Source organism: Miscanthus floridulus, chromosome 8 (genome assembly GCF_019320115.1).
Source record: "Miscanthus floridulus cultivar M001 chromosome 8, ASM1932011v1, whole genome shotgun sequence".
Taxonomy (NCBI): Eukaryota; Viridiplantae; Streptophyta; class Magnoliopsida; order Poales; family Poaceae; genus Miscanthus; species Miscanthus floridulus.
This window is the reverse complement of record NC_089587.1, coordinates 103,639,932-103,661,000: the sequence shown is the minus strand read 5'-3', so window position 1 is coordinate 103,661,000 and position 21,069 is coordinate 103,639,932. Positions and strand designations below refer to the sequence as shown.

Here is a 21,069-nt window from a genome sequence, read left to right as displayed (position 1 = left end):
GCACTTTGATAACCGCATTCCGATATGAGTTTCACTCCTCTTAATAGTACGACTATCAAACCTAAATGTGATCACACTCTCTAAGTGTCTTGATCACCAACACAAAATAGCTCCTATGGTTTATAACTTTGCCTTAAGCTTTTTGTTTTTCTCTTTCGTCTTTCCAAGTCCAAGCACTTGATCATCATTATGGCATCATCATCATCATGTTATGATCTTCATTTGCTTCACCACTTGGAATGTGCTACCTATCTCATGATCACTTGATAAACTAGGTTAGCACTTAGGGTTTCATCAATTCACCAAAACCAAACTAGAGCTTTCAGCCGCGCCATCTGGGGAGGGAGGGAGAGCGGGTGCGCCGCGCGCCGTTTGCGGGAGGGAGGGAGAGGGCTAAGAGAGAGAGAGAGTGGATAAGGGAGAATGCAGACGGCGCGCCGCACCCGCTCTCCCTCCCTCAAATCGACGGCGTGGCGCACCCGCTCCCCATTCCTCAGACGGCACGGCGCACCTGGCCTCCCTCGGATGAGCGTGATATCGGACCGAGATGGGTTGCCTGCTGGGCCAGTATTTTCTATGGCGGGCCATATAGTGTGCCCGGCTACGTTAATTGATTTACGGAGGCGGTTGCCTTAAAACGTCCGTCTTGGTTAAGTTTGATTAATCGAGGCAGGCACAGTAGGTTGTCCACCTTGGTTGCCCCGCCACCGAATAACGGAGGTCGGCGTTGCCGGCCTTCGAGCCCAAAAGGTAAACATCTCGGTTAAGTTTTATTGTAGTAGTGACTCTGCAGCTCAGTCAGTTGGTGTGGTGGATTGGATGCTTAAGCACCATGCATCGCAGTGATTAGGAGCGGCTCTTATGGGTGTCGTTGTGTTTTAGTTTTGGGATTGCTGATGGCAGCACGTCAAACCCGATAAGGAAAAACTAAATCATATTTCCTTGTCTTTTGCACTAGTTCAGTCCACATTTTGAAAATATGGTAACTTTCTTATATAGTGTATGGTTTCAATTCCGTTTGCTCCATCTCGTCCCTTATATATAATTGATATATCTATAAAACAAGACCCATGATGTCTATATTTTAGAATAATTTTATGTACTTGTAATTTATCTTGTATGTGTGTAGTAGCTACTTATGTATTAGTTATGTAGCAAAATCATGAAGAAGCCGAGTCCATTCAATGCGCTGACAAAAATCTAGATAGTTTCACCCTAGGCGATGTTTGGGTTATGTGTCTTCAAGTAAGAAAAATATGTGAAATAACAAAGTGTGCATATATATAGGTCTAATATAATGGTTGTTGTTTGTGAGAAAAAACAGCTTGCTCTCGTTTGAGTGGTTAAGAGTTTTGCTTAGAGTTAGGGAAAGGGAGATATTCTTGTTCTTGAGTATTTGATATCCAATGCATTGATTTTCTAGGATTCAGTTGTATCGGTCGGTATCTACTCTTATCAAAGCAGGTTATTTTGCTCGCCAACCAGAGCATTCTAGATAGCAAATTTTTTTTACCACGTCTGATCCAAAATCTACGATATATCCGTTCACCGACCGTACACATGCCAACAAAAAAAATAGCAGGTTACTTTGCCCGCCAAGACTGTCTCCAACGGCATATGCATAAGCGTACCCAAACCCAAAATGCCGCTCGTATAGTAGAAAAAATTCCTCCAACAGAATAGGCAAAGCAGGTACCTATTTTGCGTTCGAAGAGAGAGGCAACCCAAAAAAGCGCCGTTGTCTCTCCACGACGCAAATCCATCTCCGACGTGCCGCTTGTCGGGCCGAGGAGAAGATGGCGGGGGACGCCCGCGCCGCCGGCGTGCCAGTTGGCCGCCGCATCTCCAGCCGAAGTGCCAGGAAGGGGAGGTCGCGTGGGTTCGCACGCCGCGGCCGAGCTCCGCCGCCCCGTCACCGGCCGCTGCTCCCTCACCGGCCACGCGAGGTCTCAGATCCGGCTGCGCAAGGTCCGGCTCCTCCCCTCCCCGGCGGCGTGCGGGCCTCTGCCCCCTCACCGGCTGCTGCTTCTTCCCGGCGGCGCGCACGGGTGCGACTTCTCTCCTTCCCGGCGGCGCGCGTAGGTACGGCTCCTTCCCAGCGGCGCGCGAGGTCCTTCCCAGCGGCGGCGCGAGCTCCTTCCCCTTGCCCGGTGCGAGCTCTTCCCATGGCCGGTTCGCCCGAGGTCTACGGGGAGGAGATTTGCGTTCTCTTCACGGTTGGAGAAAAGTAGGTTTTGGGTGGGGATGCTTTCACTGTGCATGACCCAAAGGTGGCGTATTTTGGGTTATCTGGTTGGAGATAGTCTAACCAGAGCACCCAGGATAGCAATTTTTTTTTTACCACGTCTGATCCAAAATGAACGGTATATCTGTTCAGTACACATGCCAACAAAAAAAAAACTCTTCACTTCCCCTGCGCAATTAGCTGGTCTATAAATAAATTTTGAGAAAAATGAACTAATGGGAGAGAAAGGAGCATCATACTGACCTCTGTCTGCTAGATCTAGTCATGTCTGCTTGATCTAGTCATGAATAAGGTTGTACAGATCTTGTGCTACACCATTAGTTGTGTCTTCAGCACAAGATGGGCTGGTCACCGGAGTACCATTGAGAGCTCTCAATTGTTCTTCCTCCACTAATTGAATTGTTCTTCCTCCACTAATTGTATCAATGGTGTGCCAGATTCGGCGAGCTCTTCATACTCAACCGTAGAAAATGAGTTGGTAAAGCAAATATATCGTGGTTAACAGCAACAAACAAATGAAAAGGATAGAGGTAGAAATTTACGTGGAGGAGGTGCATACAACTATGCACATAAATTGATGATTTCTCCTTAACTTTTCTGTTCTCCTTGATTTTTTTTAATTTTTCTGGCATTTTTAATTAGAATTTGGACAACATATTTACACCAATTGAATTCTCTAATTTTATCTACATCTTCAAGTGCTGTCAATAGTTTTCGATCGATTCTTCGTGAAGAGGACGAAGCTAAATAATAAGCATCAACAATAAGCAAGAACAAAATACAACTGTGTTATTTAGCATCTTCGGCCCATAAACCTCGCCCCTTATCAGTGTACAATTTGTACAGACTAGTTGTAGCAGTAGCAGTTGATTTATCAAGGCATATTTTTTACCACCCTTGAGATTTCTCAGGAGTTTTTTAACAGATGATTCAATGGAGATTTCTCAATCCCCAAAGTCCAAAGTTCCTTTTGTGGTGTCTATTTTGCTTACTAGCCGGCAATTCAAATCTTTTAAAAGTGATAACCTATAAGGCTTCATGTTCAGCGAGCTTCCGAACCCCATATCAACAACATATTTTTTCTGTTGTTTCGATAGACTCCCCACAATTGTTATCTTGACAACATCACAAAAGAATCTGCGATCTGTACCAGTTTTGCTGAGTTTTGCAGGCATGGCATCTCAGCAAACTGGTACAGATCGCAGATTCTTTTGTGATGTTGTCAAGATGACAACAATTATGGGGAGTCTATCGGAACAACATAAAAGATATGTTGTTGATATGGGGTTCAGAAGCTTGCTGAACATGAAGCCTTATAGCTTACCGCTTTCAAAAGATTTGAATTGTTGGTTAGTAAGTAAAATAGACATCACAAAAGGAACTTTGGGGATAGAGAAATCTGAATATCTTTTAAAAAACTCCTAGGGGTTCCCGAGGGTGGTAAAGAAATCTGACTTGATAAATCAACTGCTACTGCTACAACTAGTCTGTACAAATTGTACACTGATAAGGGGCAAGGTTTATGGGCCGAAGATGCTTTAAAGATGCTAAATGACACAGTTACTGACAAAAAAGAGTTCTGTATTTTGTTCTTACTTATTGTTGATGCTTGCTTCTGCTGGGTTTCAACTCTAGCCTACCCCAACTTGTTTGGGACTTAAAGGCTTTGTTATTATTGTTGTTGTTATTGTTGATGCTTATCGATCGCAAACTATTAACATCACTTGAAGATGTAGATAAAATTGGAGAATTCAATTGGTGTAAATATGTTGCTCAAATTCTAATTAACAACGCCAAAAAAATCAAGGAGAACAGAAAAGTCAAGGAGAAATCATTAATTTATGTGCATGGTTGTATGCACCTCCTCCGCGTAAATTTTTAGCTCCCTTTCTATTTAATTGATTGACTTTATCCTTTTTATTTGTTTGTTGCTGTTAACCACAATATATTTGCTTTACCAGCTCATTTCCTACAGTTATAAGTATGAAGAGCTCGCTGAATCTGGCACACCATTGATACAATTAGTGGAGGAAGAACTTTCAGCCACCGGTGGAGATTATCAATTGTACTCCGGTGGCCAGCCCATCTTGTGCTGAAGACACAACTAGTGGTGTAGCACAAGATCTGTACAACCTTATTCATGACTGGATCAAGGAGGCAGAGGTCAGTATGATGCTCCTTTTTCTCCCAGTAGTTCATTTTTCTCAAAATTTATTTATAGACCAGCTAATTGTTCAAAAGAGAATGTGTATCAGGCTTGACGGGATCCAAAATTAAAGGAAACATTATATGGAAATCTACCATCTTTGGTACAACAGATTATGACATTTTTTTCAACAAATGGAGGAAATTCAGGACGTGAGAAGGAGAACAGGGTATAAGCTCCTTCCATCAGATTAATTAGTTAGCTATTAGCTTGTTCCTCAAAAAATAAAAGTAAGCTAACTACTTCATTTTGTGCAGGGCAATTCTGGACATGCGCTTGGCGATGCATGTGAATATCAATTGTTAATTCCGAGCCTCCCTCTCACCGTTCGGAGCCTTCCTCGTCATGTTTTGGTTTGCCGTCAGCAGCCTTTGGAGCTTCCCACTCACCAGCCTCCATCTCCCACTCAGTAGCCTCCGCCTCCCTCTCTGCAGCCGCAGCAATCATTTTTTTATTTGTATGTGCCTTAGAGCAGTTCGTTCGACGTAGTAACTTTAATATCAGGTTTTTCCGTGCAAAACACATGTCTACATGTAGTCTATTGGATTGGATTTCTTGCACCATGCCCATAATGTGTTCGACCTCCCACCACTTCTGAAGTTTGAACTGCATGTATGCCAAAGGATGTCCTACCTGAGATGCTAGTAGAAGGTGGTCTCTCAGGTGTTTAGGATGGGGCAAACAACCATTGCCTTGGATAAGGTGTTGGCACTGTGAAAGGTATCTCAGGTGCAGTCTCCACTTGCATAGGATTATCACAAGCTTTTTTTTCCCTATTGTTCTTACCTAACATATCTCAGGTGACTGTTTTTCTCACCCCCATTATTTGCTCAAACCCATTAGTTGTTAAATATTTCATGTTTCTTTCTCCTTACAGGAATCTTGAGTACTTGGTTAAAACAAATGTATCCTTGCAAATCCCTCCAGGCAATTCAGGTTAGTGACAACCTAATATACCAGTTACTCTATTGTTTTATTTTGCTCTATTTTGTCCGTTTCTCATACCCTCACATATGGACCTCCTAAGTTTCACTGAATGACCATGTTGCTTTCTAGGTTCTGTTTTGTACTTTACACAATAATTCTTTGATTCCTTTCTTAGGTTCCCTGTTGGCCTTATTTTCCTCAACCCGTACTTAACAGACTGCGAATCTTAATCTGTTCTGCACAGTACGTTATTCGGCCAAAAAAAATAAACATTTGTTTCTTCGTATATTCAGATTGACGCTAACAGATGGTTGGTGCTAACAATTTAGCATTTGAGCATCTTCTTAGATCAGTTTGGTAGACATTTAACCTTTCTATAATAAAGAGAGCATGGGTTCTTCAATTCTCATGTTTCCTTTGTTTTAGAGGACATCTTATTGTCATGTCTATATAAATTGATCCTAGGTGTCCTTCCTTTGATAGATCAAGGGTACCTGTGGGATAATGCCCCTGCTAGTTTTCTGATCCAGCGAATGCGTGCATCCACCAATATTTGTACAGGTTCCACTAAGCAATGCTTAAATCTAAGTGAGTTCTTGGACTTTATATGGCTATTTCTTTGGCAGTAGAGAACACACGCCAGCCAGCTTGCATGTTACCTTATATTGATGATGGTGGCAGATAAGATTGACTAGATTGAAACAAGTTGTCCTCATCGCTCAATCTAACCCCTTTTATCTGTACATCTGTCATTCAGAGTGCAGTTTTTGTTAGAAAAAAAACATGCTTAATCATTCATTAACCGCATCTCTTCAGTTTCAGGTTTTCGAATCACTTATTCACTAGGCAGGCGCAAAACGATCATTGTAGATACAACTGGGCCATAATCCTTACATGGCAGTAATAGCAATGCTTTTAAAGTGAGTGTTTCTGCAGCCTATCCCTGAGTTGGTTTTCAAGTGAGTGTGGATGCAGTATGGCACCTTCAGCTGCTTCTTGATATAGTTTCTTGTGTACTTGTTAACTCAGCTTATTTGTCGTTACTTGCAGCCCGTATCTTAATTGAGTTATTGGCATTATTCAAAATTGGAAATGTCAAATGGTAATGCCTTCGAGTTTGCCACCAGAGCACTTTCAGAAGTTCTGAAAATCAGAGGTCAGTTTAGAAAAAAAAAATGCTATTGGGAATATCTGCTGGCTTGGTTCTATGAATGTTGCTATTCTCCACATTATGTGATCTAGATGTTCACCAACGAACTAAAATTCTATTTCTGCTGGTTGTCCTCTGAGATCTATAGAATAGAATAGAATGAAAGCAAATTCAGTTGAATAGGCTGTTTTTTTGTTATAATGTTCCTATCAGTTATGCCCATATCTTGATGGAAAGCCAAAGATATGAAGAATGGTGATATTAATAATTTGTAACATAGCCTACCCCAACTTGCTTGGGACTGAAAGGCTATGTTGTTGTTGTTGATAGCTCCACTCATAGAACCATGATTCTAAAACTAGAGTATCCTAAAAAAAGGACAGAGGTTAAAGTATATGCTCATGCAGCTGCAGAAGTCAGGAAAGCTTTGGAAGTGGGTTATCTGTGATCATCATGATTGGTCTTCCTTCATTTTCCCCAAATTTTTATTTGATTTGTTTCCTTACAGGCCACTCACTACCTAAGGTGGCGAAAAAAGAGGGTTACCAACAGAATCTGAATACTGATCTAAAGACACCACTTGACCGTCTGGTATGAGTGGGTCCTATTTTGCTAATTCATTTGTGTCTACTTTGTGGCACAACTTATTTGCTCAATCTCTTTCACTGCAAAGCCTCTGTATACTGAAACAACTAGACAGATTGCAGCTACTCCAGCACCTGTGCTTGCCATAAGAGATGGTTGAGATCATTTTGCAAAAAAAAAAAAAAAAAAAAAAAAATCCAAATGATTCTATCACCGATACAGTCGATTCTGCTGGAAGTTTGGTACGTACTGTCCATATTTTCATATTCCATCTGTTTATTAGCACCAGCAAATTTGGTCGTGCAGCCACCATATGCACTTACAGACTTTTTGCTGTATTCTATTTGTAGACACCTCCGCCCACAACTGACCTTGATAGACCTTGATCAGAGACCATTAGAACACTTTCAAATAAGGAACTCTTATTTTGTACAAAATGCTTTACATCCAAACAACCTGCCTTTTTGCCATATTTTACGCTCTGGATGCCAACAATTCCATACAGAAAAGACGAACACACTCGTACAAAACTATTCCATGACAAAACTGACTTTGAAAAGGGAAACCTCCGCCTTCTCTTTCCTTAGACTTATTTACAGCTATTTAGAGATTTCAAACATCATTGTTCATAGAAACACTCAGGATTGCACATTGAGACATCTGGACACCGAAAAATGGCTATAGCCTCACAGAAATCAATGCAGCATACCAAAAATACAGAAATGAATTTTGTAAACACGCTTCCATATATCTGCCACTAATTTGACCTCACTTAGGACTACCTTTTTTTTGTCTTGTCTTGAACCTTTTTACTTATTCTTGTTATCTGATTTTACCCCTTTTCACCTCATCTATCATGTAACCTTTGTTTTATTTTGTCATGAAAAATTGTTTCCCTTGCTTCAGCCTCTGTTATGTAGGTCCAATTTACACAGATCGGTAGGCCTGATTATTACCACTCAGAAACATAGAAATTTTCATGTATATAGTATTGTTTCGATAAAACCACATATGCTATTGCCACCAACAGCTAGCCTCTGCTCAGAAATACAGTACTTTACAAAGTAAATATTGTTTTACTTTCTACCCATGATAATGACTGTTCTAGCACTATGTGTAAGACAGATAGTTAATGATTCGATCTATGAATCACAAAAAACTAAGTACCTTCTATTTGGCAAGCACAAATTGTTAACGAGAACCACTGATATACAGACAAGGAATCTATTTGAAGCTGCTTGATCGATGTTTATTTTGTAGGCTTCATTATTTGCAGGTATTTGTTGGTGGTCTTGACCCGAGTGCAACTGATGACCTGAGGTAAACCTTCAGGTCCATATGGACAGCCTCTCTATGTCAAAATACCTGTACAAAAGTGTTGTTGATTTCTCCAATCTTCTAGCAGGTACGAAGAGTATCCTCTTCTGTGTATTGTGCAGATCAATTTATAGACCATTCAATGCTCATTACTGCTGCTGCCTTGAGTATCCAGTTCCATGTTGAAACCTTTTTGTGCCAATATTTTAGCGCCAGAATTAGCATCCAATTAGTTATAGTAATTCCACATTACCTGAGGAGTGCATTGTGTAAGTTTTAACCATATGACAAATGATTCAAAATTTATAGTGGAGAATGCTTGGATAATTTTCTGAACCACATACTACTATATGGATTTTCTCTCTATTAAAAAACTATTTCTTCATGGAATCAGTTAAGGTGGCCAGGTGCTAAATGGAAGCCAACTGAGAGGTCTACAGATGGAAAATCCACCTCAACATCAACAGATGGAAAATCCAAGTGTACAGATGGTCCACAAACCACACTGCAGTGCTTGTTTACCCCAACTGAATCTGTCACTTCCGACGTTTGGTTTTCATTTTGTATGATGCTTTGTCACACTATATAATCAACATGTGGACGTCCATGATCCTAGGTAGATACATGTTCCTATCCACTACTGTGTTATCTCCAAACTGTCACCCTGTGGCATGACGTGTATCTATTACTAAACTTATATAATCCTTATTATCCAGCCTAATCTTAATTCAGCCTTATTCAGCATGTATGTTTCGCAGCGACATCAGACATCAGCATGTATGTTTCGCAGCGACAATGAAGATGAAGAAAGCACCTCTGCACTACGCTCTACAGGTATGACAGACACGGTTCTTTTCAAGTTCTATCATCCTAAGAATGCACAATTTTCACAAAATGCAAGGTCCACGCACCTGCTTCCCTGAAAACATATGCATATATGTATACCACTGCTGTTCAACAGACTTCATGCCAATACTCAACAAATCTAGCCTCTACTGCTTTACAGGTTACCTATCCGGATGCAGCCACCACACAGAATGCATGTGCCGCTATTAGGAATCTGGTAAAGTTCCACACATTCGAATTGGGCCTCCTTATCTTACATTTCACGAACCAAGTACGACTAACAAAATAAATCCACCAACAAATTCATCCAGCATGGACGCTTCATTCTCCATGGACAGCGACCATTCGGACCGTGAACCAAGATACTAACAAGATCATCAGCACGGTTTCAGCTAAAATGTATGATTACTCCACCTAACGCTATGTGTTTAGAGTATGATAGTTATGTCAGAACCACCATTGCTGCTTATGGTGCAGCCTAATGTATAGAGCTAGCATATGTTGTGCACTGTTATGGTACTTATAAAACACCGCCCTATGCTACTGGCTTGGAACATTGCCACAGTTATGAAATCCCTCTGAGTCTATGTAATATACAGACGTACCATCCTCATATTACAATGCCATATATTTATCGTATCCATGCTCCGTTCTTCAAAAAAAATGTAGACATGTTCAGATCTATGATTGCATTTCTAATTGACTGTCGGCGCCCGCGAGGGCGTGCGTGATGGACTAGTCTCAATATATTGGAGTTGATCCAATTTCATGCTCCAATGTCTATCTCTCGTTAGTCCTTAGCTTTTATTTTTTAAAGGATTTTTGAAGCCATTATTGGCTTAATTTTAATTCTTGTGGTTTGACTATCATTTTGCTGTAATTTCGTCTTGGGGGTACTTAACTAGTCTAAGGACATTTGTGAACATCTACCTAGGGAGAACCCCCTACCATATCCAAGAGCACCACGAATTTCAAGTTCCCACAAATTTTCCTTTTCTTGAGGTGTGATCAATTCATAGAAATGAAAGATGATAGACTAATCTTTTTGAAAAGATATTTTGGGCTCCGATTTAACAGGGGGATTTAGTTTCAATTTTGGCTTCTTTCAAGTACATCTCTAGGGTTCTTCCAATATCTATGAAATTCTTGGTCATGAAGTCATGTTTTTTTTAAAGATCCTTAATAGACTTACCATGTTCTTGGAAGCCATGGTTAAAATATGTGAATTTTAGATTTACCATGTTCTTTCCAATATCATTCTGAAGCATCACATATGCATGACTTCATTGAATGATCAACTATGATTCCATCAGACCACCAACCATTATCTGCAAAGTAGTGTTCTTCCTTGTATTTTCAAGATGCAAACTGGTCATATAAAAACAATATCAAAAAAATACATTGCCCATAAAAATATTTGGTCCTCATAAATTACAACACGTTAGGAAATAAACATCTTACAAAAGTAATCTTGCAATAATTTCACAGATTCACTCACCTACATCCACATTTCATGAAACTGGTATTCATTGACTTTGGAGAGTTATAAATTTCAGGGGAGTCTTCTCCTCATTATGATCTATAGAATATACTCCCTCCGTTCTAAATTATAAGACGTTTTGACATTTCTAAATACGTCGCTTTTGTTATGCATAAGACAAGGTGTATATCTAAGTGCATAGCAAATAAAGCTATGTATTTAGAAAAAATCAAAATATCTTCTAAAATTCTAACCTATGCGATAGCACGGGTTGATGGACTAATATATATATATATATATATATATATATATATAGAACTACTATCCTGTAGCTGGCTATAGAATAACTTATTCTGTAGCCACTTTGAGTTATGATAATTACTATGTTAATTTACGAGATTATAGTAACTCCTTACTAAGTGGTTTAATATAACGTTATGGTAAATATCCCCATGTGTTATAGTAACCCAACTATCATAAATATGTATTGATATTATGGTAAATTAGTATATAAAATTATAGTAAATGGAGGTGGCTACAGAATAACTTATTTTGTAGCCGGCTACTGAATAGCCTCTCCCTATATATATATATATATATATATATATATATATATATATATATATATATATATATATATATATATATATATATATATATATATATATATATATATATATATATATATATAGTACAAGTATTATTTGCCAGCAGAAGTAGAGAACAACTGCCCTTACTTCTCTTGTGGCTTTAATAACAGTAGGTAACACGCATACACAAAAAACAACAACCATCATGCATAGAGTTCAGAAGCGAGCCTAGGCTGTACGACGACCTCGAGCGGGAACTTGCGCGTGGTGGATAGCCCGAACAGTTCGTCCATACTCAGATCCTCCTTCGCCATACCCTCCGGCAGCCTCCAAGTAAACCCGTGGAGTAAGTTAGCCAAGCTCAGCTGTATCTCCTTGACCCCAAGGTTGTAACCGGGGCACATCCGCCGGCCGGACCCGAACGGCAGCAGCTCGAAATCCTGCCCTTTCACGTCGATCTTGCTCCCGACGAACCTCTCCGGCCTGAACTCCTCCGGCGCGTCCCACAGAGCCGGGTCCCTGCCGATAGTCCACACGTTCACAAGGACGTGTGTGCCCTTGGGAATGTCGTAGCCGCCGACGGACGCGTCCTCCCGGGCAACGTGCGGGGGCAGGAGCGGCGCGATGGGGTGCACGCGCATGGTCTCCTTGACAACAGCTTGGAGGTAGGGGAGATGAGCTACGTCCTTCTCGGTCACCCAGCGGCCGCGGCCGACGACTCGGTCCAGCTCCTCGGCGGCCATGGCGAAGACAGACGGTTTCCTCAGGAGCTCCGACATGGCCCACTCCACGGTGGCTGACACGGGCTCCGTGCCGCCGACGATGAGGTCCTGCGTGAACGCCTTCACGCCCACGCGGCCGATCTGGACCTCGAAGGTGGGGTCGTCTGCGAGCTGCATCAGCACGTCCACCATGTCCCGCGCCACAAAGCTCTCGCCGTCGCGCTCGCGCCGACGCTGCTGGCTCTGGCTGTGCGCGTCGAGGACGTGCTCTAAGAACGCGTCGAACCTCTCCGCGATCCTCTTCATCCTCCGCACGTACCCTTGCAGGTCGAGCCAGTCCAGCCATGGGATCCAGTCGCCGATGTTGAGCACGCCGTTGAGCAGCATCAGCTCATCCGTCATCCACATGAACTCGGGCAGGGACGACACCGGCCCCTCCGCCGCCGCGTTCTCCCCGCCGTCGTCGGCGTCGAAGAGGCGCTTGCCCAGCACCATCCGCGTGATCACGTTCATGCTGAGCGTGGACAGGTGGCCCTTGCCGAGGCGCACGGGCACGGCGCGTCCCGAACCCGCCGCCGCGAAGAGGCTGCGCACGAGCGAGCGCACCTCCTCGGCGCGGATGTGCTCGAACGACGCGAGGCGGGCGGGGCTGAACAGCTGGGTGGCGCAGATGCGGCGCGCGTGGCGCCAGTACGCGCCGTAGGGCGACCACGTGATGTCGGCGTAGTCGTAGGTGGTGTGCTTGCCGGCGGCCGTCCTGGGGCGGTCCAGGAAGAGCAGGTCATGGGTCTTGAGAAACAGCTTGGCCGTCTCGGCCGACGACGCGACGACGACGGAGTAGGAGCCGAAGCGGAGGTGCATGAGCTCGCCGTGCTTCTTGGAGAGCTCGTGGATGGAGCGGTGCGGGAGCGCGCCGATCAGGTTGAAGTTGCCGATGACAGGCCATGGTCTCGGACCTGGCGGGAGGCGATAAACACGGCGGGACGACTTGCCTTTCAGTCTGCGGCGGAGGATCACGATGGCGAGCACCATGGCAAAGCTGGTGAGTAACAGTGGTGATAGCTCCATTCGGATTGGAAAAGGAGGAGGTGGTGGTGTCGATTAATCTGTAGTTGCCTTGGAATGCGTCGGAATGTAAGATCTAGCTAGCTTGGGGGTGAACATGCATTGTGCTACATATAAGCATTATAGCATTGATACTTCGTTACTTCTTTTCTCTGTGCAAAAAATGAAGAGCGGCCTTGTCGTGAGGGTTTCAGCCGTAGCCCGTAGGCGTGCCGCGTGATAGGCAAGACAGATATTATTATCAGAGATATAATTAAACTATTAAAGTAACTGTCCTAGTCAGTTGTTTTTTCCATAATTAAACTATTAAAGTAACAGTCCTAGTCAGTTGTTTTTTTTCCGAACAATCAGTCCTTTGTCTGTTGGTTGGTGGTCTGGACTTGGGCTTGTCTGTGTCTCGTAACTCAGACATGTTGTCAGATCTACCTAGACAACAAATTTAACTCGCATGCATGTAGTAGTTTGAGTTTGTTTTCTTCAACGTCATCCGAAAAGCGACCGAAGGTAGTGTATTGTTATCGGAGAAATAATAATAATAATGAAAGAAAGAGATTCATCACCTCTTTGCGTCTCGTGCGCTCTTGCGTTCTTCTGAATTTTTTTTAAGAGAGAGAGAGAGGAGAATTCTTCCTTGTTCGACCATCATGATAGCACTGGTGGCAATGAGCTTCACCGCGTCTCAGGGCCTGTTTGTTTCCTGTGACTAAAAATTTAAAAGTTTGCTACTAAAATCATTGGCTAAACTTTGGTCACCTCTATTTGGTTCTAGTGATTAAAAGTAACTAAAGGTCATTAAAACAGTTCAACAAAGACCAAACTAGCATTAATAAATGACCAAATCAGGGCTAAAGTGCCAGTGGACAAGGGTTGCCTCTCATTATTGCTGGTTCTCCACCCTGATTTGGACATTCATTAGGAATAGTTTGGTGTTCGTTGAACTTTTTTAATGGTCTTTAGTTACTTTTAGTCGGTGACTAAAGTTTAGTCATTGATTTTAGTAGCTAAATCTTAGTCATGAGAAACATACATGGCCTAATTCTAATAGAAGGAAACTAGCAGAAAAAGGATAGAAATCCGACTTGTGTAGCCCTTTTAAAAAAAAAAAAAACTGTTGCTTCTCGATACCAAGAGTTGTTAACCCATAAACATCGAGTACGTGTGTATGATAGCTCTCGTCTGGCCTCTGGGTTAGTCGAGCAGAGACGTCGGGCATTTCATTATGGAACCTGCGTACACGAAGACTTGGGCACGCAGAGTCGTTTCTTAATTTTGGTTCAGAGTACTCACCAGCTTATAAATTTAGCACAAAGACAAGACGGCAGCAGCTAGCAGTGACGACTGGTATCTGCTAGTATCTATAGTCACTTGTTTAGCTAGATCAGAAACGGACAAGGGGGAGCAGGTGTGCTCCAAAAGTATTAAATTGCACGCATGAACCAGTACCTCCAAAAGAATATATATACACTGACCAGAACCATTCGAGGCTACTATTGGTGAATGTTGATGCACTGATGTAGACTGTATTCTGTGATAAAGTGAATAGTAGAAATTGTAGAACTTATGTTTTACATTGATTTGATGATTCAGCATATACAAGGTGAAGTGGTGTGATAAAAGGACGTCTTGTCATGAAAGGATAAGGCAACCATTTTTCCACTTATGTGCCATAGTACATGCCCCACTGATGGCCATATTAAGGCCCCGTTGGGCTGGGCTCCCGCGTGCTCTGGCTCTTACACAGTTACATTGTAGTGACACTATAGCCGGAGTCGGAGGAGCCTAAAAACAAACTTCTCCCCCTCAGAACGGCTCTGTGAGAGAGGAACCGAAGAGAGAGAAAATCGGCTCTGATGAACAGTGCCCACATAGGATGTGAACAGTGCCATAGCAGAGGGAGCCGGAGCCGCCCGGAGCTGCACCAAAGAGGGCCTAAGACAGTTGCGAATGCCTACTTGGAGAGGTGTCTATTTAGAGAGGCCTCCTAAGGAGCTTTTTATTCGAAGGGGCACAAGTTTCGCAAAACTTTCACTTGATCGAAACTTTCTTATGATCAATGCATTGAAAATTCCTCTAAAAACTTTATGGAAAAATTCTGAGAAACTTACCAACATGCCATTTAGACTCCTAAACTCAGTACAAAATAATGAGAAAATGGTATGGCATATATATGTTATTGCTCCCCTTTTTAGGAAAGAAAAAAATCTCAACCAAGTTTAAATAACAGTAGGTGTGCTTTATAAATCACAATATCTTTGGTATCCCATTTAAAACTACCATCGAGAAAATTTGGAGATATAACATATATAATACCAAAACTTTTCCAAAACCATTTCGAAAATATGAGAGAATGTCTAAAAAAAAGTACCTTCTCTACAGGAAAATGCACAAAAAAAACTAAAACAAATATGGCGGATCATAAGACATGTCACTTGTAGCTTTATAGTGAGGAGCAAAATTAGATCCGACCAGCCCGTCACCGTTTACAAGCAAAAAGTAACAGTCGCGACCTTGGCTTGCAACAAAAAAGTGATGTAGGGATGGATTCAGATTGGATTTGTCTGGAATCAAATCGGAATAGCACTATATTTATTATATTTTAATTTGAATCCGAATGCGAATACAAATATTGTCAGATACAAATACAAAATAGGTATCTCGAATTCGGATTCACATTCGGATATTGAAAATAGTATGTAGATTTTCTTAAAAATCAATATTAATGTAGATAACATGCATATACATTAATAAATAATTCAATGTCAATTATTGAAAAATCAATAGAAGTGTAGATAAATATTTCAATACAATATAAATATTTGTATAAATAAATTTAAATATGTAAAAATCATAAATATACAAAAACTAAAGTACTTAAAAAAACTCTGTTCATACATTGAGAATATTGTATCTTTTTTGTTTTAGATTTTTATTATAAAATGTGCTGAGTTTTAATATAATTTCTCCTTCCCTTAAAAAAATAATTTTCTAATTGGAGAAGGTAGTTAAGAAAGTTTAGATGGTTTTTTTTTTCATGCCTCAAAGGCCGAAGCCATCGCGGCCCACACAACACAACATATTGGGCCGGTATTGAGCCAGACCAGTAGTGAACTCTGTCAGCTAAACCCAATGGGTTTCGATTTCGAGTTTGGACGCCACGGTTTCAACCAGAAAAAACAAGTAGACACAACCCGGCCAGACGTCCTATAAGCTGCAAAGCACCCACGAGTGGTCAGTTCGTTGTTGGTCACACCACTCCCCGAATAAAGTTTGTGCGAGACGTGCAAGTTGCATCCCTGCCTCGCATGCCTCTGCCGCGCAGGTCCCGCGGCCGGGGGCCCGTACCAGCACGGGCGTCGGGCGGCATCCGACGAGCGCCAGCGCCATCGCCGGCCGGCCGGCCGCCGCCTTTCCCACCACGAGGATCCCCGACGCGTCAGGCGTCACCCGTCATGAGACAACGAGACCCGGACGGGCGGCCCGACGGGTGAGCCACCCCAGCCCCACGCCCTCTGCGGCAGCACCGTGCCCACCCGACCCGCGGGCAGGCGCAGGCGGGCGGGGCAGGCTGCGGAGCCCTCATCACGTGGCCATGCCGCTGCCGCTTTCCGCTTCGGGCCCGGCGTCAGAGGGGAAGTCAGTCAGGTCAGGTCAGGTCAGGCCGCCCCGCCCAATCCTTGCGGCCGGTGCTGCAGCTGCTGCTGACGGCTGGGATTTTTTTTTATTTTTAACACTTTTTAAACTAATTTTAAATCTAGCACTGTTTATTTTTTTAAAAAAAACTAACACTTTTGGCCGCGCCTATTTCCATGGAGCGGCGAAACGCCTGTGTCGCGTCATGCATGGTGGCGCGGCGAGAGGGCTGACGTCGCGACGTTGACATGTGATGCGGCAGGGTCTGTCGCGCCACAGATCTTGGCACGGCAGTAACGCGTCCTGATCCGTGGCGCGGCAGAGCCAGCTAAAAGGGCCGCGGCCCAGTCTCACCTGCCTGCCACGCCTGCTGCACCTTCGCGCCCGCCGCGCGTGGCCGCCGCCTCGCCTGCCGCCGGCTGCGGCTGCACCGCATTCGCTATTCGCTATTATTAAAAAAAACTTGCATGCATCGAAATAATTTCACTCGATTTTGTTCGTTTTAGAAATTCTCAACGCATTCGCTATTATTAAAAAAAACTTGGATGCATCGGAGAGCGACAAACGGATGGGTCGGAGGGTGACAAACGGATGGGATCACTTAAGATCGACCATGGCTGATCCGAGTACATGATACATGGGTACAATGCATCAATAATTCAAAAGGAAAATAAGACAACACAATGAAAGTTCTAATACATAGCTACATTGATCATTAATAAAGTATGAAACTAACAGACGGCGCAATCAAGAACCCTCAATCAGAAACATACTAAGTAAGCAACTCGTCGTTCGAGTACCAATCCTCTACCACAACCCTGTTGCTGTGGCTAGGGTCACCTGCACCTTTCGCTTGTAGTAAGCGGCCTCCGCTTCATCTGCGGCCTTTACGGTCTAAGTGAAGAACGTGTCATCATCCTCATTCGCTTGCAAGCCCGCCTCTGCTAGAGCGATAAGCTCGCTCAATCTGCCAGTGTCGTCCTCAGTCTCCTCTGCCTGCAAGCCCGCCTCTGCTAGAGCGATGAGCTCGTAGAGGCTGCTAGTGTCGTCCCCAGTCTCCTCCGCCTGTAAGCCCGCCTCTGCTAGAGCGATGAGCTCGCTCAGTCTAATAGTATCGTCCCCCGTATCAGACAACACAATCGGTGATTGAACGGTGCGACCAACTCGCGTTCTGTGCTCATCTATCTTCTTTTTCTCAAACCTTGCATGAGCAACCTCTCCGTCATGGTCCTTGCTGCATGTAATCCCTTCATATATAAAATGCAATCAGTTACCAACATGATTATATTACATTTAAACTCAGGCAACGAAAAAAATGGTCTTCAAACACTCACTGGCATATAATGCAACAACATACTCGTTTAAGACCTGCATCTATACTCTCTCCTCCCTTACCTCCTTGCTTACTCTCTCCTCCTCTAACACCATCCGTCTCTCTAATCCCTATTTGTCAAGCCCAACATCGATCGGTCTACGAATACCGCGCTGTCTAGCAAACTCACGCATCTTGTCTTTGTGATGTTTAACTAATAGGTTGACGTAGTCAGGTCCACATCCACTCTTCCGTGTAATTACTTGCCTCCCCTTCAATTCATCCAAGAATTTAGCTTGACCATCATAACATTCCCACCTGCATTTCCTAGTGCTCTGTTCAAATAAAAAATTATATCATATATGTCTTAGCAAAAGAAATAAAATATGATTTCATGTTTATCACAAAAATAATTAACCTCATCATAGTCAACCATATGGCCGCAGTAATGGCCTCTTTCAAGCTCCGAAGGGACTAGGCCATAGTTGGATTTAACACCATATTCGCACATGGCATGAGGTGCTTTGTAAATTACTATTTCTTTCTTCTTTTCCTTAACCTTTGGCAGTTTTTTCAGTCATTGGTTCTTAGGACCATACAACCACTCCTTGAAACGACACTTCGCCATTGAAAACACCTAAATAAGGTGACATTAGTACATAAACACATATAGCTCAATATTTGAACACATACACTTTGCACTTACTTCATGCTTATTTGGACACAAAAACTCCAACGTATTCTCAGAGTTTATCACAGCTTGATCTCTGTAATCTCATAGAGGAGGTTCCTCGAGTCATCTAACTACGGCTAAGTGCTTCTCCTTAATCGTCATTGAAGGAGGATTAGGGGGAGGTGGAACCCACCGCTCGAAGTGCTCTCGTGGATGTCGCCCTCTCCACCAATCGTCGAAAAGGAGGTGCCTGAGGTCAAACTTGTCTGCACCATCGATTCACTGAAAAAAGCACCTCCCATGGGCCTACACAATAAAATTTTAACAAAATATTAATAACCTAGTAATACAAATCAAGAAAAAAACATACGGAAACAATTACTTACATTAAAACGACTGCATGTGTAGAAGCAACGAGCCGTTGTGTCTGGATGTCTCGATTGAAACACGTCGGCCGGACGATCACAATCACAGTTAGGGACATGGAGGTCAGGAGGGCGGGGGCATCTTTGTTAGACTCGTCGGGGTACAATTCTATAGGACGACTCCGTTTTCGCCACAACTGCTCCCGAAACATGTCTTCTATCTAATAAAACGGTTCAAATTAAACATCAATCAAAACAACACAAATTAATATAAAATATAATCATTTGCATTGCAACTCAAATAATATAACCAACACTTATAACAACAAAAATATACATGGTAAACATACTTCTAACTAAATAATTAACCTTAACATAGACAAAATCAAACTAATATCTTCCTCCAAACCATAGCCCATAGTTCCTAAACATAATTTTTCTCCTAACCTTAACTCAATTCATAATATTTCAATCTAACATTCAAACGAAAATAAAAAATACGTCATTACCTTGAACGATGCCGAGGGGGGAAGGAGGTGGCCGGGGAATGGAAGGGAAGGGAAGGGAGGGAGAGAGGCGGCAATAGAGGGCCGGGCGCCGACAACACTTGGGAGTGGCGAGTAAGTGGGGTGGCGGACAGGCGCGGCGGATAGGCGGCCAGGCAGGCGAGACTAGGCCGCGGCCCTTTTATCGGGCTCTGCCGCGCCACCGATCAGCGCCCCGATCGTCGCCACGTCAGCCCTCTCGCCGCGCTACCATACATGGCGTGGCACAGACGTTTCGCTGCGCCATAAAAATAGGCGCGACAAAAAATGTTAGTTTTAAAGAAAAAAATTAAACAGTGTTAGATTTAAAATTAGTTGAATAAAGTGTTAAAATAAAAAAAAATCACGCCTGGCGGGTGGCGGCGGTAAAAAAGCCGGGACGCGGTGAAGCCGCCGGCCTGCCGCTGAAGCGGGTGCGCGTGCGGCTCAAACATGAATAAGGATGCTAGTGCTTCCATGGCGGCTGCTGGCTGCTGGCTGCTGGACAAGGATCCCATCCCATCGACCCATCCCAGTTCCCATGGCGCGGCTGCCGGATAAGAAAACCGTGGTCTTTGTTTGGTGTTTCAGCTAATCAGCTTGTTCGAGTAGGACTCTGGGTAGCTGTTCCCAACACAGGATGAGGCTACGCATGCATGCAGTGGTGGTGCTGTATCAACGAAGGGAAATCACTTCTTTTCCGGGCGCTCAAAAGATGACGCTTTGGAAAAGACCCGGCCCATGTCCTTCGGTTAAGTGTCAATCAGCACGTTCGCTGGTTGATTTCAATCAGCCAATAGTATTTTTATCTCACAATAAACCACCACTAGCCAGACTTATCGGCTCAGAAACCAACCAGTGAACGGCCCAAATGAGTACTACTGGTCCTCTGCCGTCTCGATCCAACGTGGATTATTCTACCTCCGAGAATAATTCTAATTCAAATGTAATAAAAAACAGATTACATACAGATTTCAGCAGTTCCAACCCACAATATCACTATTCTCTTCTCATAAGCTTTTAGAAGATTCTAGGTCAACAAAAGTCGATTTTGCGCGTGTCCAAACATTATCCACACAACTAACCCAAGGTCATTTCCGACAATATACGACTAACCCATAATTCAGCGGTCCAAAAAAGTTGACAATTACTAAAATTCGTTTTGTTTGGATCCATGTGCGACGACTTATAGATGAGATCCTTAGGCTAGTTTCAATGGTAGTTTCGTACAAGTTTTATTCGCATTAAATAAGATATCAACTCAGCAAATGTGATGACATGGCCCATCTTAATGAGGAAAGAGATTATTTGAGTTTCACTAGGATAAACTGGTTCACACCATTTCCAACGTCTTGGAACCTGGGTGAAACCTGCACCGAGGTCATTCAGTTTCACCCTCATTCCTTCCTTTTCGATCCAGTGCGGCTTGCGA

General features: G+C 43.2%; 1 protein-coding gene and 2 long non-coding RNA genes across 7 annotated transcripts; 2 read left to right on the top strand and 1 right to left on the bottom strand.

The window, feature by feature from the left end:
- Positions 1-4,898: 4,898 nt before the first annotated feature.
- Positions 4,899-7,295, top strand: LOC136473143 (uncharacterized). 4 transcript variants are annotated; one of them, XR_010762522.1, is made up of 6 exons: positions 4,899-5,180; positions 5,329-5,387; positions 6,195-6,298; positions 6,429-6,534; positions 7,037-7,119; positions 7,229-7,295. It is a non-coding gene; the product is annotated as an uncharacterized lncRNA (long non-coding RNA). The 4 variants fall into 4 exon arrangements; XR_010762520.1 differs by having other exon boundaries at positions 6,936-7,119; XR_010762523.1 differs by having other exon boundaries at positions 6,195-6,337.
- Positions 7,296-8,388: 1,093 nt separating this feature from the next.
- Positions 8,389-9,881, top strand: LOC136473142 (uncharacterized). Of its 2 annotated transcripts, none has more exons than XR_010762518.1 (5): positions 8,389-8,433; positions 8,825-9,046; positions 9,173-9,264; positions 9,437-9,493; positions 9,588-9,881. It is a non-coding gene; the product is annotated as an uncharacterized lncRNA (long non-coding RNA). The 2 variants fall into 2 exon arrangements; XR_010762519.1 differs by having other exon boundaries at positions 9,163-9,264.
- A 1,668-nt stretch (positions 9,882-11,549) lies between these two features.
- LOC136473141 (trimethyltridecatetraene synthase-like) lies at positions 11,550-13,208 on the bottom strand. The gene has a single exon (XM_066470829.1). It carries the CDS (start codon positions 13,134-13,136, stop codon positions 11,550-11,552), a length of 1,587 nt encoding a protein of 528 aa, XP_066326926.1. The 5' UTR covers positions 13,137-13,208.
- Positions 13,209-21,069: the final 7,861 nt, after the last annotated feature.

What these genes read in the sequence shown, in the direction of transcription:
- LOC136473141 (XM_066470829.1), bottom strand. Translation starts at nt 13,136, where the DNA reads ATGGAGCTATCACCACTGTTACTCACCAGCTTTGCCATGGTGCTCGCC.